Here is a 16,507-nt window from a genome sequence, read left to right as displayed (position 1 = left end):
CCCCCCCCGTCCCCCCCCCTTTTTTTTTTTTCCCTTCTTCTTTTTTTTTCCCCTGTGGTTTTTGTGTGACGGCATTTTGAGGGCGAGTAGAGACGTGGCGGTAGTGCAGGTAAGGATGTGTGTGCCTGGAAAACGTGTGTGTGTGTGTGTGCGCCCCCCCCCCTTCAGCTGAGACAGTTTGTCTGCTACGGCACTGACGTGAATTGGCATTTGGCTTCTGCAAGGGGGAGGGTATGAGGTAGCAAAACCCAGCTTTAGGCTGGGTTTTCCTCTCTGTTAGTCTGCGTGTGGGGGAGAGACAGACAGACACATCTTTCAGGGGGTCTCCTCCTTCCCTTGCTGGGTAAGTATCATCTGCATGTGCAGAAGGTAGCAGAGGAGAGCCAGCAGCCGCTTAACCAGAAAAATTTTCCAGAAGGCATTCCCGGTGCCTGGCTGCCACTGTTTTTTCCAAGAAGCAGGGTGGCAAACAGAGCTTCTTATGTCTCCCTGCTGCCCACAGTTTTGAATAGCATCCACAAGAAGTGTTGGGGTTGCCACTGTTGGTGCTGGTGATGCCTGTGCTAAGCTGTAGCAGTCCCAGGTGTAAAGGCTTCTGTCACCACCTGGGCCAGGGGTGTGGAGACGAAGGACCCACCTGAGCCGAGGGCTGAGGGTAGTGGTTCCCTGCCGCTGTGCTTCCCGTGGTGGGGCTGGACAAGCCTTCTCATGAAATGGCATAAGCTGGCTGTAAAGTTTTGGGCATGTTGGAGCAATGATGCACAAAGCTGTGAAACAAAGGTGTTTCGGTCTGTGAAGGCTTTCTGTACTGGCCTGCTGACTGACAGCCTTCACAGTTTACATCCATAAGCAGTTTTGGTGATTAAAAGTGTATGCGCCTAGGCATTTATTCCATATTGCTGACTAACAGGTTTCTGCTGACTGATGTTATTTTGCTAAACATTTGTCCATTATTATTGTGTTGCAGTAAAATCACCGAGAATGCAAAGAAATCCTTGGCCTCTCTTAAGAGAGAAAACCCTCGGCTTGAGCCAACACTTGCCATTATTCAGGTCTGTATGCTCACTGGCTGTGAGAGATCCCCTTCGGTATCGTTGCTTGTCTAAAACTTCAGAACCATATGACGCAGAAGTAACTTCTATTCGAGCAAAGCAATAGGAGGAGGTAATGCCACCAGACTGTAGAGGGAGGGAGGAATCCCAGTCTCATAAGCCTGTCTCCAGGCCTGAAACAGCCACAGTAAACTTCAGGCTGTGGGAGAGGTTTGCAGAGGAAGGGAGCAATTTTAGCCCTTCGTCCCTTTGCTAACACTGTCTTCTTCCATGTCGTGAGTACAGATCGCCTTTTCTCACAGGTTGTCTAAGTTGACGTACTTAAGTTTTTCTCAACCTTTGCTTAGCTAGAAGCTTTTGTTGCAGTCCTGAAAAAAAGTTTACGTGCCTGAAAACATGGGCCTCCCTTCACCTTCCACCCCTGAAATAACATTGCCGTGGTTAAAGAAAGACCCTGCTGCTTCCTGCCAGCCTTTGTTGCCTTTGGGCAGCTGTAGCTTATGACTGCATTACTGCTGTCCTAAGGAGAGGGAAACCACACTGAAAAGTCCCAGTCAGCTCGAAAGGACCTGTGTGAAATAAATGGGCTGTGTAAAATGTCAGTGTCCTTTCGAAGTCGCAGCACTTTCTAAGGTGAAGCAGTTGTGTAGTAAGGGAGAGCTGTTGTATTACTAACCTGTGGGGAGCTTTCCTTCCCATCCCAGTAGTGCTTCTATCTTTGAAACAGGCAAACTCATAGATGAGGTTTGCTTTACCTGCATACTTGAGAGATGTTCCTCTGCAGATTTCATCAGCTTTGGGCCAAGAAACTGGGGATGTTTGTCATTCAGAGTGGGACCCAGAGCTGTGAAGTCAGAAACATTTTTGTCCTGTTTCCTAGGATGGTCCTGTTGGTTTTGAGTCGACACACACTGAATCTTTGACCCAGTAGCTCTGAGTAACTCTAAATACTTTTGAAATAGTGCTAGTGAATCTAAGAAATAATGCACCAGCTTTATTTCAGTAGATCTTCTAGAGAGGCTGAGTGAGCAAGCTCTCCCATCTCTTACCCTCTCTGGGTAATTGCTGTTACGTGTTTTCAAATAGTCCTCTAAGGCTGTAAGTTTAAGGACTGCTAGAAAAGCAGTGACCTGTTGTTTCTCACTCCTGTCTTGTCTCCAGTTGCACCATGAGCTCGATTGATCCACTCTGGGCTGGAGGCATCTGGGGAGGCTTCTGTTTAGCCACGCTAGGCCCTGAGTCTGGTTTTCTGCAGGGCCATGAGTGTTTTATGCTGGCACATGGGAAGGGACGTTGTTAGGGTGGGAGGGAGCATTGTGTAAGGAGGGGGAGGTGCCACAGGAGCAGGTAAATTACAGGTGGTACCGCTGGTGGCTCCATCCCAGTTAAACCCCTCCAGCAGTCCTGGTGATAACGTGTCAGTGTGAGGATACAGTTCCAGGTTTACTGGCACAGGGGAGCCGCTGCTGAGCTGACCTTAGTCCCATCTCTTCTTCCCTCGCCACAGTGTGAGCTCCACATGTGTTCTCAATGGAGCAGCCTCTGTGCTGCCCCTCACCCCCAGCTGCCAGATTTGGGGAGTGGGAGACTGGTAAGGTGGCACCAGGGATGTAGGCAGTGCTGGGCTGAGGGGGTGGAGGCCAAGCCCTCATGCTCTGAGGAGTTGCCATTCTCTTTTTTTCATTGTCAGCTGTCTTGAACCATTTGGGATCAACAGGTTGGTAAATTGTTAAGGGCTTGAACCAAAATAATTTTGGGTGATGTTAGTGACAGTCGAAGCCAATGCTGGCAGCTAACCATGAAATGAGCAGCTCGACTCTTGACGGGAAGTCACTGGCACTGAGTCTTGTGGAAAAAGCTATGTAGAACATGTTCATGAAATTGTAACAAGCCTCTTTAAAATTATTTGTTTTGGTCCTGTTTTCTGGGTTGGAAAACAGGTTTTATATATAATCATATAGCTGTGAGAAGTGTTTTATTAATTTTGTTATGAAGCCACTAACATTTTTGAGTGTGGAACTTTCACTGATCTGTTAGTAGGAGGTTTCTAGTTCTGGATATCAAATTCTCAGTTTTATTGTTACAATATACGAAAATATTTGAAGACCCTCCTAAAGTTCAGGAATAACCTGAAGAGTAATATTCAATTGTAATTATTATGATTAAATATTGTAATATATATGGTGCATATAAGTATAGAGACCTCAGGGAGAACAACTCCTGGGTGAGATGGTCTCCCAGGTAAATCTGCCCAGGAGATGCTTCTGTCCTAGTGCAGGTGACTGCTGGCAATTGGAAGGAGCTGATAACTTCTCTTGCTTCTGTATCGACAGACTCACTGTAATATATGATGATAATGATTCGCCTCATTCTTGGTGGTAAGGCAAACCGGTGTTGTTAGGTGGTACGGGGACATGGCGGGTAATGCAAGTGCTGCTGCTGCCTATTTTATCCTTGTTACGTGACTGGTTGGAGAATGGTATCTTCAGATACAGACTGGTACCTTTCTTAAATGGTGAATTTACGTTAAGGAAATGTCTCCTCTTGTCTATAAAAGCCAAGCTAATATCAACACACACTTAAACCAAACCAAACCAAATTTACTGGATGCCCTTCTGTTTCTTTCTTAAATTGCTAGGCTTTTTATCTGTTTGAATACTAGTAGATACAAACATCCTCTATATGTTTCTTTCACAGACCTGCGCATTACTGCATTCGCATTTTTAAATGTAAATTTATTATTTTAAAACTTAGCTTCTGCTTTGTTCCCTAAGGCACATAATGATCATTTGATTCAAGAAATAAACAAGAACTTTGCCGAAGAGGTAAGCTTTACCCAGTACACTTGTTATTAATCATGAGCTACTTGCCCTTGGTAACTGTAAGTATTTGTTTTCTTTTGGCAGGTTGGTCTACGTGTTATTCACATCTGTCTCCCTGAAGGCAGCAGCAAGGATGAGGTAACTGCAGTACCTGAAGCACTCTTCCTTTTTCCACTTTGGTCATAAAGTTATACTTATTGCTGACAGTCACTGTTAGTTTGACTGACCTCTGTTAACCCAAATTAGGATTGGGACTGCCTTAGTTCAAGTAGCACTTATTATCCCCCTATTGGCACATGTGAGTAAAAAGGGAATTAATGGGCTTGTCAGCTGTCCCCGGCAAGGTGAGGCAGAATCAGCAGAGTAATATTTTGTTTTCATATCTGGTATTTAACTGCAGTGATCCCTCATATCAGCACGGGTATCCCATCTCCCACAGTTCTCTTGTGACTGCACTTGATTCTTGCCCAAGTTAATCAGGGAAATGAAAAATTAATTGATTTAGAGGGGGAGGGAGTTGAATTTATCTGCCTGTTTATTGATGTTGTAATGCTTAAAATATGTATTAAAAAAAATCATCCACCCCAAATCACTAGAGGGCTAAATTCTTACCTTGTCAAAGTCATTAGGTTGGAGGCACAGCACTGGTATCAAGTATGTTTTAAGTATAGCAAACCATATTAATATACATGATCCTGAGGCATCTGAAAGTAAAAAGGGAATGTGTAGTAAAAATATGCCACCGTTCTCAGCTGGCCTCCTTGTGCTTGGTGAGTTTGATAATCCTGCAGACTTACGCGTTTTATGTACTGTTTTGTGTTTGGTACGCTTTGTTTTTAAAAAGTTACTGACTTGCAGTGTAATCTCAAGAACAGCTTTCAGATATGTTGAGAGGAGCTTAGTGTGAAGATTTTGAGGAGTCCAGTTTTGTGGATGATGAATAGTCAGCTACCTGTTTAAGAAGGGTGGGCTTTTGAAATGAAAATCAAATACACTTTGCTGTTGTTAAATGCATTTTATCTGTTGAGTAACACAGTAGGAAATAGGTAAAGTATAATGAGTATGCAGCACTAGTTGCTGTTACTTTGAAGTAGTATCTCAGGAAGCAGCTGAGCTGTGGATGTAAAGAGAAAAGTGGGGTATTTTTGTTTTTGAAGAAAGTTACTTTCAGTAAAGTTCATGAAGATTTGCTTACTCTCCTGCTTACTACGACAAAGGATTTTTTCATCTGTTAAAGTCCATGTGCTAGCTTGCGTTCTCTGGTTTGGGAAGGTGGGAGGAATTTCAGTACTGTGCACTTTGTGTTCTGCCATAACTGCCTGTGTACAGGCAAGTTAATACAAGATTGCTTTACCCTTCATGAGTTGTCAGTATTTTAAATGCTGTGATGATGGCAAGCTGAATGCAAGTAAAATGCAATGAAAATACGGAACTGAATTATTTTCCCAGGAAGTGGGTATATAGGTCAAACTTCATTCGATTGAGGCTGTTTATGAACTGTGTTTCCTTTAATTTCTGTGTAGGCCCCCAACATTTTGTAGAATCTCAGAATTTTTTTAAGAAAAATGTGGATGTTTTCACATCCATATTCAGGTGTACACTCATCCTTACTTTCTTTTAGAATGTATACCAGCCCTGTTGCTGTCAAATGGCACAAGGCCTTAATATGTATGCCTGTTTCTGTCTCAGAAGTCAGCCAACTAACTGGGCATTTCTATACTAGTGACATGCTTGCATAATCTTTGTCAACATGAACGTAGCATGTTCTGTTGGTTCAGAGTTGGAGCTGGCCTAATGCCTACCAAATTTCCCTAGCTTAATATTGATTGCATATCAACTGTTTGGGTAATATTAGTTTACCTTAAAAGCATTTTAGAAAGGCATGATATTAGCAAAAAAAATTAAAAATCTTATACTCATTTTCTGTTGGATATTAATCCAGTTAAAAGTACACGGCTTTGTGGTGGTTGCACACTGATCCTATTTATATGATGGAAAGATGTGCTCGCATGGCATTTCTCACGTGAGAAAGTGTCAGCGTGTTTTCCATTGTATACTTCCTGGTCACAGCAGAATAGCATTGCACTTCAGAGATGAAGCAATCAGGGGTAGGTAATACAGTCTCAGATGTCAAGTACAACCAATTATAAAACCTTTGAACTCACATCTGGTTCAGTACTTAAAATTCATAAACTTTTGTGCAGTACCTTTCAAAATAACAATTCTTCATGACTGTCAGCTCTTAGAATCACCGTGTTTTGAGAAGGAAAATGGGTAACAAAATATGTTGGTTTAATAAAATGAATTTTTTCTTGTAGGATTGTTTTTTCCAGTATTACAACCTTTTGTCCATGTTCTATGTTGGGATGCGATCTTGTCCTATTTTGAACTATGTTTTAACCAAGGCTTCTTATTTCTAAAAGCATCTTCTGAAGCATTTACAGTTGTCGAGCTTTTGCTGAGATTTGGAAAGGTGAAAGATAAAATGCTTTTGGCAGCGTCATGTCACGTAATACGTGTTGGCTTTGCAAAATGTTTAGAATAGAGTCAGGGTGGCTTATTTTGGTAAGCCATGGAAATATAAACCAAGGAAAGCAGGTTACTGTTTTTGCATTTAGAAGTTGCAGTGATATGTGAGGAAAGCAAAGGTGGCCAGAACGTAGTTTTAAAATACAGGTTTTATGCCTTTCTAATTAGATGATGCTTTGCCTGTTGTTCTGATGTTTAATGTTTTTTATTAACTTCCTAGATTATCAATGAAATCATGAGACTTAATGAGGATCCTAATGTGCAGGGCCTTGCTCTTGACCTCCCAGAAAGCTTATGTAACAGTAAGGTATTAAACGCTGTGAAACCAGAGAAGGATGTGGATGGGTAAGTGGAACACTGGGAAATAATATGAGCAGACATGAGGCTGATGGCTCCATAAAAGCAATTTTCCCCTGTGCTTTTCATTAATGGATTCCTCAGTCAATGTGTCTAGCTGTGCTACTGAGAAGTGATAAATGATGCCGCTGAATCAATGAGAAGTCTTTTGCTGCAGTCATTTTCATCATTATCTTTTTAATCTTTATATACTGTATATTCAGCAGATGGTCTTTTCAAAGAATTCGGGAAGTTCTGATTTACTAATGATACTTAAGGTATTTCGTACTTCGGTAATACAACTGGTAGTCACAAAGTATAGAACGCATATCCCAAAATTTTCACAAGAAGGATTGATGGAAAAGTTGCAGAGAAGGTTTTAACTTCCTTACAGCAGACTTTCTTTCAGTGAGAGAGTAGGATGTAATAGCTTGGACCCATTAGCACAACTTTCCAATCAGTCTTGAGTTGCACTGCTCTTTGGAGAGGCCACTGGCATAATTTATGTGTCTGGGCTGCCATTTTGCTGCTCTTGCAGCCTTCTTACTTTCAGCTGTAGACTTATATATACCCCCACCCCCTTTTTTTTTCCTCTCCTTTTTTTTTTTTTTTTTTCTCCATTACCTGGAGTACTGGAGACTGACACAGAAGAGAAAATTCAGCACATCCTTGTGTATCAGAATGCACAGTGCAGCGTGGAAACACTCGAGTGTCCCCCCAGCAAGCCAGCCTGAGCCCAGGAGGAGGTGTTGCCTCCAGCTCAGCTTGGCCCTGGTGGCGCTGATCTGGGTCCACTGCAGTCACAGAAGTGTTTTGGTCCAGTGTGCTTTGAGCAGCCTACTGCAACGAGTGAAGAGCTCCCTGTGTGTGGTGGGCTTGTTTTGCTTGTTTCAACTCACAGATCCCTTTGGTGGCCTCTCTTGGAGGCTCAGTGTTTGTCTAAGGGTGATGTGGGATGATACAAATTAGCCACAGTACATGACTATCAAAGGAGTCACTTGCACAAAGAGTGTTTAGTTTTGGGATTAGCTGTTAGCCATGTTACAAGTGTTACTGTGGATTTATGTTACACAAAGTTTTTTTTTAATTGCCATATTTTTCCTCTGCAGATTATCTGATGTAAACCTAGGACGCTTGGTACGTGGTGATGCCTATGACTGTCTGGTTCCTCCTACAGTATGTGCTGTGATGGAGCTTCTTGAAGATTTAGGTGAGACCTTCTGTCATAGTTGTTACATTAATTTTAGCCTAACTAATTTACTCTGTTTCAGTCCTGATTGAGACAAATATAATCTCACCTTGTTGTGTTTTCTGCTTAGTGTTGTTTTCCCACCTGACATATATCTGTTTTCTGCTAGTGAGCAACCTCAGTGAGATCTGAATGTAATATTTGTAGAAATGGGTCTCAGTCCTACAGATTTTGGAGATTGTGCAGGGATTACTTGCCATCAAAAGGTTTAATCTCACTGAAGCCACTCAAGACATGTGAGTCTTCAAAACTGAAAATACAGGCATCACTTAAGGATTTCACTTGACAATTCTGATTAGTGTGACAGTTGGAGAAATCCAGATCTGCCTGTAAATAACTGCTGAGCAAATCCTTTGGTTTGGGTTGTGTGCTGTAAATGCTAACATTGAAATAGCAGCTTTAAACAAGTGCCTTTACAGTGTGTGAAGATGCTGTTAGTTTAAGGCAGTGTTTCAGAAGTAGTCTCTCTTACAGTGATTCATAATTGCTGAGACAAGGATTTCTGTAACAGAACTGTGAACAGGAGGTCAGATGTACTTAGTAACAAATATGAAAGAAAGGACTTGTGCAAATAAAATACCAGAAAACTGGAAGAACAGTATTTGCTTACTAGAGTTAGAGAGTCACCAGGAAACAACTTAAAACCTGGGGTTTGTGTTACTGCATGGGCTCCCAAAGGGTTGTCCATAATACTATAGCGCTGGGGTGGTGTGGGCACATAGCTCTGTCCTGTCATGAGCCGCTTTGCTGGCTCTTCTGGAGAGCTGCAGTAGCAGGTGCCCCAGTAAAAGGGGGGAGTTCACATAGATGCTCCAGCTCTGTGGCCCAGCGGAGCCCGGTGCTAGTGCCTTTGCAGCCAAGGGTGGCTGAATGACTTGCCTTGTGTCACCCAGGTGGAAAGAAGGTGCTGCTGGTGGGAGCCAGCGGGGCAGTGGGTGCTGCCTTGCAGTGCATGCTGCAGAGGGAGGGAGCGATGACTCTGAGCTGCCGGTGGAAAGCCCCTGAGCTGCAGACCAAGGTGAGTGCTTTACTGTCTGCTCAGTGCCTCAGGGCTCCTCCTGCATCCCTGTCATCCGGGCATCCCTGTCAACTGTCTGCGTGGCATTGCTCCCCTTTGCTACCATTCCTGAGAGGGAGACTTGTCATTGCAGCCACAAGTGGCAGTGGGACACTGGGGCTTGCTGGTAGCCAATGTGGATTAGGATCTTTCCTCTTCTACTTTCTGCTTGCTCAGCTCAGGCAAACAAGGGTCTCTACCAGAATATTACATACGTAGCAGCAACTGCTGTAATTTCATTATTTTACACTGGTAGCTGTGAGAGAAAGAATTCAGGGGTACAGTTTAAATCAAATGTATTAGGTCTCCCTTTGTCTTTCCCTCGGTGCGAGAGATGCTCGCTTTCTTCTCATCCTATGATGTAGTCACCTGTATGGAATTACTTTCATTGAATTGGTGTCTTAAAGGTTTGCAAATGCTGCCTCTTTTGGGACAAGGAAGATCACTGTTTTTTGAAGACAACTGTAAAAAAGATTCAGAGAAATTCAGGAGCCTTAATCCAAAGGATTTAAGTTGCGTGGTCTTTCTGGTTGTTTTTTGCAGAGCTCTTAGGAACAACTTAGAAGTTGGTATGATTTTCTGTTAAACTTCCCAGTTTGTTCCTTAGTCCCAAATTTAATGGAATAATACAACTGGGCATGTTGTGTCCTTTGGACATGTGCCGAGGGTTTCAGGTATTAGCTGTAGAAGAGGTGCATGTACTCCAGGGACTGTTTGCAAGTCGCTGTAGAGGTGAGATGTGAGGGGCAGCTCTTGTCTTACGTTTGATAGCACATGCCACAAGGTGGCAGCCAAAGCAAAATGATGGTATTAAACCTCTGGGTTTTGAAGGCAAGGACAGGAGGAGGAAATAAGTTTAAGCAGCTGTGATAAAGTTCTCTGGCAAACCTGTGTTTTCACAGCTGTGGATGTTTTTGTCAGGCTTGTCTCAGCTCTATGCTTTAAGTGACAGACAGCACTTAGGAAACGTATGTGTCTCTCAGATGGGAGCACTGTGAACTTAATACTAGCCATGTCTCATTCTTTAATTATTTCTCATTGCTCGGTGTTGTGCTAGAAGGCTGCTTTGGGCTGGATGGGGTAGGTGACAGGTTGGCCAGAGGTGATTCCACTGGTTCACAGCAAAAAGACTTGAACCAGGCCAGAGCTGCTTGTGCAGTGCTGTCGATAATGCTGGAGAGAGTGCTATTTCCTTCCATCCAGATGCTTTCTCATAATAGTGCTTTGCTTTTTGGCATTCCCTGTAGCTTACCTTTTGCAGCAGGTCACTGATGGGAAACAGAGTAGGCGGCCTAAGGAGGAGGCTGTTTGAGGCTTTGCACATCAGTCTTCCTATGTTCATTTTTAACTTTTGGCAGTAAAGGAGTTTTTGCTTTGCCTGAAGTACTAATCAGCAGAGCTTGGGGGAAACCTACCTTCCTCTTCCTTGTCTGTAAGCCTGGGGCAGCGTGTCACCAGTAACCTTCAGAGGGATGCTGAACCTGGTTGGATGTAACACTTATAGTTAACTAGCTTCTAGGTAAAATCTAATGTGTACGGGGAAAACTATCCTGTTTCATACTCTCAAAAGTTGGAGAGTTAGAAACCAAGCACAGATTTCCTGCTGGACAACAAGGCACTGCTGTCTTGTGGCAGCTGATATTCGAAGCACAACATTGTCAGACAACATGATTATAGCTGATGATATGAATTTACATTCTCTTGTCTGTTCAAAATGCTGATTAAGTAAAAGTTTAAAGGCTCGCAAGGTTACTTCTGAGTTTTTTAAAATTTTAATTTCAAGTAAGAAAATGTGTTAATTGGTGTTGAGGATTTTCCAAGACTTGGAAGAATTAATTCATGTTTTGTTTTTACTGCGCAGTATGCTAACTTTAGACATGGCCGTACACTTTTTCTCCTTCTTCTGAATATCATATGTCTACAGTAGCAGTCTGGGTGCTGTTGTTTGGAAGTATAACCTGAGGTAGCATAGTAACTTCACTTATGACATGAGGGATGAAGTTACAAAAAGTATGAACTTCTTATTGGCGTGCAATTGTTTCGCAATATATACCAGGAAAGGAAAAATTGATCTTAAGGGTAGGTGTACCTTATTTGTCTTAATCCATTGGCCCGGCTCATTTGCCCTGAAGCACTAATCCCAAACTTTATGATGTAATGCCTTTCTTAGGCAGGTACTGCCTTACCTTTGACTAGCTCTGCTGATTTGTTCTTCTTTTTAAAGGATAGCATAACAACAAGTGTTTTCTTTAGAAATTCTGTCGATTTAAATGAGATACACAACACTAAGGTCATAAGGTTTTTTGGATCAGGTTTTGTATTGCCACGGACATGTTATTGCTTCTTTTACTCATGCACTTTTGCAAAAATATTTTGAAAATGATCAAGAGGAAGGTATTTTTTAGTCCACCTTAGGAAGTCTAACAATGTAGAGGTATTATAGCTCTTCTGACAAATAGCATAATACCATCTACCATCTGACTTAGTGTACTCTTTGAAAGCAAGTCTCCTCTATCCTGTGGCAGGAAAAGGGAATAAAATAAATAATGGTACATATTAATTTCCTTGATTTGACCTACATGAATAGTGAACACACTTTGCATGTTCTTTTCCCTCCCCATTTCATATTTTGTTAAGGTGAACAGATTATTGTTTCTTTTTGTTCCATTTTGGGTTTGCTTGACTTGAGTTATTGAAAATAATCATCATAGCACAGCTGAGCCATGTCCTTCCACACTCTTGATCTTTCTGGGTTTTCAAATAAAATCGCAAATGAAAGCAAGCAGTGTATTTCAGAAGGTTCTGGCACAGTTATGCATAGTTGTCATGAAGAAATGCTTTTCTTTTTGCATTGATATGTTTGATGTAAAATAAATTATGAAGTCAGAGAAAGAGATTTGAGCATTTTGGTGGAAATAGGTACAATTTTATCATTCTGTTAAGCTTTGTGTAGATAACTCTTCAAAGCACAATCATTGTAGAGTGCCTGAAGAATGACCTAGTGACATACTTTCAGGAACATCTCAGTTGTTGTCATTTAAAAATGGGACTACCCAAAAGTCAATTCAGCATTACAGGTGAAGAATGGGAACTAACATGCTTAATCCTTTATTATGTTAGAATTGGGCTTTCTAGTTTGAAAAGAGGTTATCAAATAGATTCAAATGGAACAATACAGATTAGTTTCTTGCCAAAGCATGGATATGACTTAGTACCTGTGAGAAAATGGAATTTCGTTTCAATCATCTAAATTCAGTCAGTTATGATTTCAGTACATCATCTTAATTGTAGTCTGTATGTGAACCACATCATGCCTGTTTTAAGAGAGCTACTATTCTACAATTTTGTTGTAAAAGACCTGAAAATTGGTCTATCTAGGTATAATTAGGAATGGAAAACTTATTTGTAAAAGCCTGGTGGAGAAGTAGGGGAGAGGTTCAGCAGGAGTGCGTGAATGGGGGGTGCCTTTTCAGGCTGGATAAGAACTTCTTTTGGGCACAGTCTGCTTTTCCTTAGAGCCAACGCTGAAGCTTCAGAGTGTTAGACATCTCTTAGTCTTTTACTGTCTTGTTTTTGCTGTCTTGAAAAAACAAAAGTCTTTTCATATTGTAAGCATGTAAGCCAAGTGTAAAAGAATGTGAGATCAGGTATATGTATCCCATAAGAGGAGAGGCGAGGGAGGCTGCATAAGAGTTTCTAATCATGATGCTGTAGACAAAGTATTTCTACTTCAACATTTTATATGCATCTGTTCCTTGCAGTTTGAAATTTATCTCCCTGTCTGTGAGCTAGAGGAACAGATGCTAAAGCATGCATCAAAACGGTAGGCTTGAGCTCGCAGTAGATGTCAAACTAATTTTCACGTTCACTGTGTAGGGTAAGTGCATTCAGGCTGATGTGGTAGGGAAGGGGCTGTTGGCATCTGGGCAAGAAGATGGTAGCAGGGAGCTGGTGCCTGCTCACTGCAGCTCATCCCTGAGGACCATGGCCAGGGCGGGAGAGGTCGGAGCAGACCATGCATAGTTGTGCTGCTGGGTTGCCAGTGATTTGCAAACCTTGAACCTTCCGAGGTACAAATGGAGCTGGCAGAATTCATGTAAGTAAAACATGCCTGGGTGGAAAAAGTACCTGGGACTAATCATTGACATAAAAAATTTGCAGGATTTCAGAAAGTAATTAGAATTGCTGTGATTGAAGTGGAACCTGATCTGTAAACTGAGCTGTAAAATGATTTTTTTCATAAAGAGAGGTGTGAAAAACCTTTGACTCAGTTTCCTATTCCTCATGCCCTCTCTTAAATTGTAGCTGATTGAAGGTTTTTATGTTTCAAATATTAATTTCAAATATTTTTTTTCTTTGATCACATATTTATAAATTTCTTTTGTAGTGGTCATTTTTAACTACAGGGAAATGAAATTTTTATGCAGGCTTTATGGTAAAATGGGTTTTTGGTTATTTGCCCTGTAAGCTACTTTACACCATTATCATTAAATACTTGGCTGGAAAATCTGTATTGTTGTTTTAACATTTGATGTTCTGTCTTGGGAAAGGGTGGTGCTCCTTAATCTGCTTCTACTTAAATCTTGGTGGAGAGTGTCATATTTTGTTATGAGGTAAAGTTTCAGATTATTTATTGGCACAGCTCTTCCCAACTGAAAAAATATTTACTGGTGAGAAGGCAGGGTACTACTGGAGTATTAGCTTACTTTGTCTTCAGCCTGTTGCCTAGTACATTAAGGATGGTTTGGCATGATGCTTGTCGTTCCTCTCTCTATCCTGCCTGACGGGACGCAGCCTGCTGTCCAGGGAGCTCTGGACAGTCGGTCACCCTGTGGCCGCACGTTCCCCCTTGTGGGTATCTCCTCGACCTTCCAGCTACGGCTGTCTGTAGCATCTGGTTCCTGTCAGACACATCCTTTGTCTGGGGACTGTGCGGTGCGTTTGCTAGGGAGGTTGGATGTGATGATTTCATAGATCTTTTCCATCTCTTAACGCCTATGATTTGTTTCTGATGTAGGAGATAAGCCTGCACATGCCTCCCAAGGCTTGCTGCTTGCTCTAGTGATTTACAGGCAGTCAAAAGAGTAGGTTATGTCAAGATGGGGAAAAAAGCAGGGGAAGCATGTGTCTCACTTCTTGCAAGTGAAACCAAAATGCCCTGATAGAGCTCACATAAATCTCTTCCAAGGACACCCAAAATTCTGTAAACGACTATTTTGCTTTCAGTGGACTCACTCTCCTAGTCAAACAAGTTTCTGGATATAATTTTTAAAAAAATACTCACAGGAGAAAAAAAAAATTGTATAAAGTGTTTGTGTTATATACTTTATTGACTCCCCAGGAACTTTGTCAATAGTTGCATGTCTTGCTTATAGCAAGAGACTTACAATTGTATCTGTGCCTTTTTTTTTTTCTTTATGTTTACTTTCTTTGTGAAATAAGGAAAAGGAAATCATGGTGGAGGAAGGGACTGAGATCAGTGTGTCTTCAACTCATAGAACAACTGTTCACTGCCATGTGATACAACTTTTTTCATGTGAGAGGTGGGGCAGAGCAATGAGATGAAAGATTCAGCTGGTTTTCTGATACATTTATGGTTTATATGCAACGTTAGCCATCCAAACTAGTGTTAATGTTGGCTACAAAAATGATTGTGTTCAGCTGTTAAGAACATTTTTGAACATTATGACTGGTAGTTATAGAGATGAATATTTGGTCAGGTCAGTTGTTTTCTGGCATTATAGTTACATTGGATCGATTCTGTGATAAGTATGTTGGCTGAACATTTGTCAGAATTATTACTTGTTGCATACATCTCTCAACTGGATCATAGTTTCACGATGCTAAGCACTGTGCAAAGCTCCTAGTACTTGTCCCAGAGGCTTTGCATGGGAAGACATACCTGACTCAGTATATGACTTATAACTTCTAGAATATGAGTAATTTTTTTCTTACCAAAAAAAACCAACCTGAGTTTATGTAACTGGGAATAATCACTGTTTTTCTCTGTGTTGATTATGTTGACTGTTACAGTAGAGACTACCTCCTTTTGCAGGGGAAAGTGTGTCTTCAACATAGTATTCTTGATATAGAAGTCATTTCAGCATCTTTTTATCCAAATTTGCTTGCAGATTCCTTAGTATGATTTGACTTGGAGCTGGTCAAGCGTTATGGCTTACATGGCTTTCTAGGAGTGGCATGTAAGTTGATACTTGCACCAGATTCAGGAGTGTAAGTGATTTGGATAATGCTGAATGACTACTGAGACTGCACATTTGCAGGCAATCACAGGAGTGTTGCAGGACTTCTGACTAAAACCTGAATCAGCTCATTGCATTAGTCATTGTCAAGCAAGTAAATCTTCTCCCACACTTTTGGCTTTGTTTCTGCATGTGGCTCTCTACGGACATTTAGGCTATCCTTGTGTCCTCTGAGGAGAAGATGGAGCTTTTTTTCACTTTCTGCCTTTTCCACCACAGTTGTGCTTTTCTCCCTTCCTGGATGCTCATCTGTGCCAAAAACCTGCTATCCTGACAGGATTTGTAGCTGTTCTTTCTTGGCAGGAGTGTTGGGCAGGGTTGCATCAGAGCACTTTTGGCCAAAAAAGAAGCTGGAATGCTTGTCAGTCACAAATCAGTTCATAGGCTCATGGAGTTTGTGACACTTGGTATTAATTTACATTTTTTTCAAAACATTCCCAAAATGACTGCATCTCTGAAATAATTTTTACATTCAGGTTTGAGGCAGTGCTGTGCCTGTATTTTGCTCTTTTAGTGAATCATTATACATCAGCCTCTGATGCTGTCCCTTATCTTGTGGTGATTCCAGTAATTGGTACAGGGCCCTGTTTCAGAAGAGGAGGGAAAAGGAAGACACTTATGTCTTTGATTGTAAGAATTTTTGTAGTAGCCATTTTTGCTCCAACATCTGTCAGGTTGAACTAAATCAGAGGCACTGATTAGCAAACATGAACTAAGATAGAAAAAAATGCTTTTTAATTGGTGTTCTTCAAAGGCATTGATGTTTGCCGGTCAGGTCATCTTGCATTCCTGTCAGCTGGCCTGGTTTTCTACTGTCAGATAATCTGACTGTGCTCTTTATAGTTGCCTATTTACTGTCTTTCAACCCTTCTCTTCCTTAAGTCTCTCCAAGTTATCTTACTGGACAGGACTTTGGACAATGATAAGATTTTTTTTTTTCTTTGAAAGTGTGTAATCCCCATTAAATATTATTGGTACTGTCTCTGACCCCAGTTGCCTGATTTCACAATTTTCTTATCTGACTTAATTTTAAATGCTATTGCTCTTAAATTTCATGTGGGTTAAGAATCAAGCCATCGATTTGGATTTTGTTGTCTGCAAATACTTTGCTCAAAAGACTATTGCTGTATAAGTCTGAATATAAGATGCATATTCAAGAATGTACTTTAACAGTAAATGCTTGTTTTGTTTCTGGGGGGTGT

General features: G+C 41.4%; 1 protein-coding gene across 2 annotated transcripts in view; it reads left to right on the top strand.

Annotated features, from left to right (window-relative positions):
* The first annotated feature begins 952 nt into the window (after nt 1–952).
* The window catches only part of MTHFD1L (methylenetetrahydrofolate dehydrogenase (NADP+ dependent) 1 like), a 151,065-nt gene continuing 135,510 nt past the window's right edge, over nt 953–16,507 (top strand). Inside the window, exons 1-6 of one of the 2 annotated variants that reach the window (XM_026846002.1) lie at nt 953–1,052; nt 3,827–3,877; nt 3,959–4,012; nt 6,624–6,748; nt 7,849–7,949; nt 8,882–9,006. In XM_026846002.1, the coding sequence (XP_026701803.1) occupies nt 6,639–6,748; nt 7,849–7,949; nt 8,882–9,006 (336 nt within the window). In that variant the 5' untranslated portion in view covers nt 953–1,052; nt 3,827–3,877; nt 3,959–4,012; nt 6,624–6,638. Of the gene's footprint in view, nt 1,053–3,826; nt 3,878–3,958; nt 4,013–4,598; nt 4,645–6,623; nt 6,749–7,848; nt 7,950–8,881; nt 9,007–16,507 lie in introns of those variants that run through there. The other variant, XM_026846001.1, reaches the window with a different exon arrangement.

This window comes from Athene cunicularia (genome assembly GCF_003259725.1).
Source record: "Athene cunicularia isolate RWA chromosome 3 unlocalized genomic scaffold, athCun1 chr3_part1, whole genome shotgun sequence".
NCBI lineage: Eukaryota > Metazoa > Chordata > Aves > Strigiformes > Strigidae > Athene > Athene cunicularia.
The sequence above is the reverse complement of the archived record's forward strand: the minus strand, read 5'-3'. Positions and strand labels throughout refer to the sequence as shown.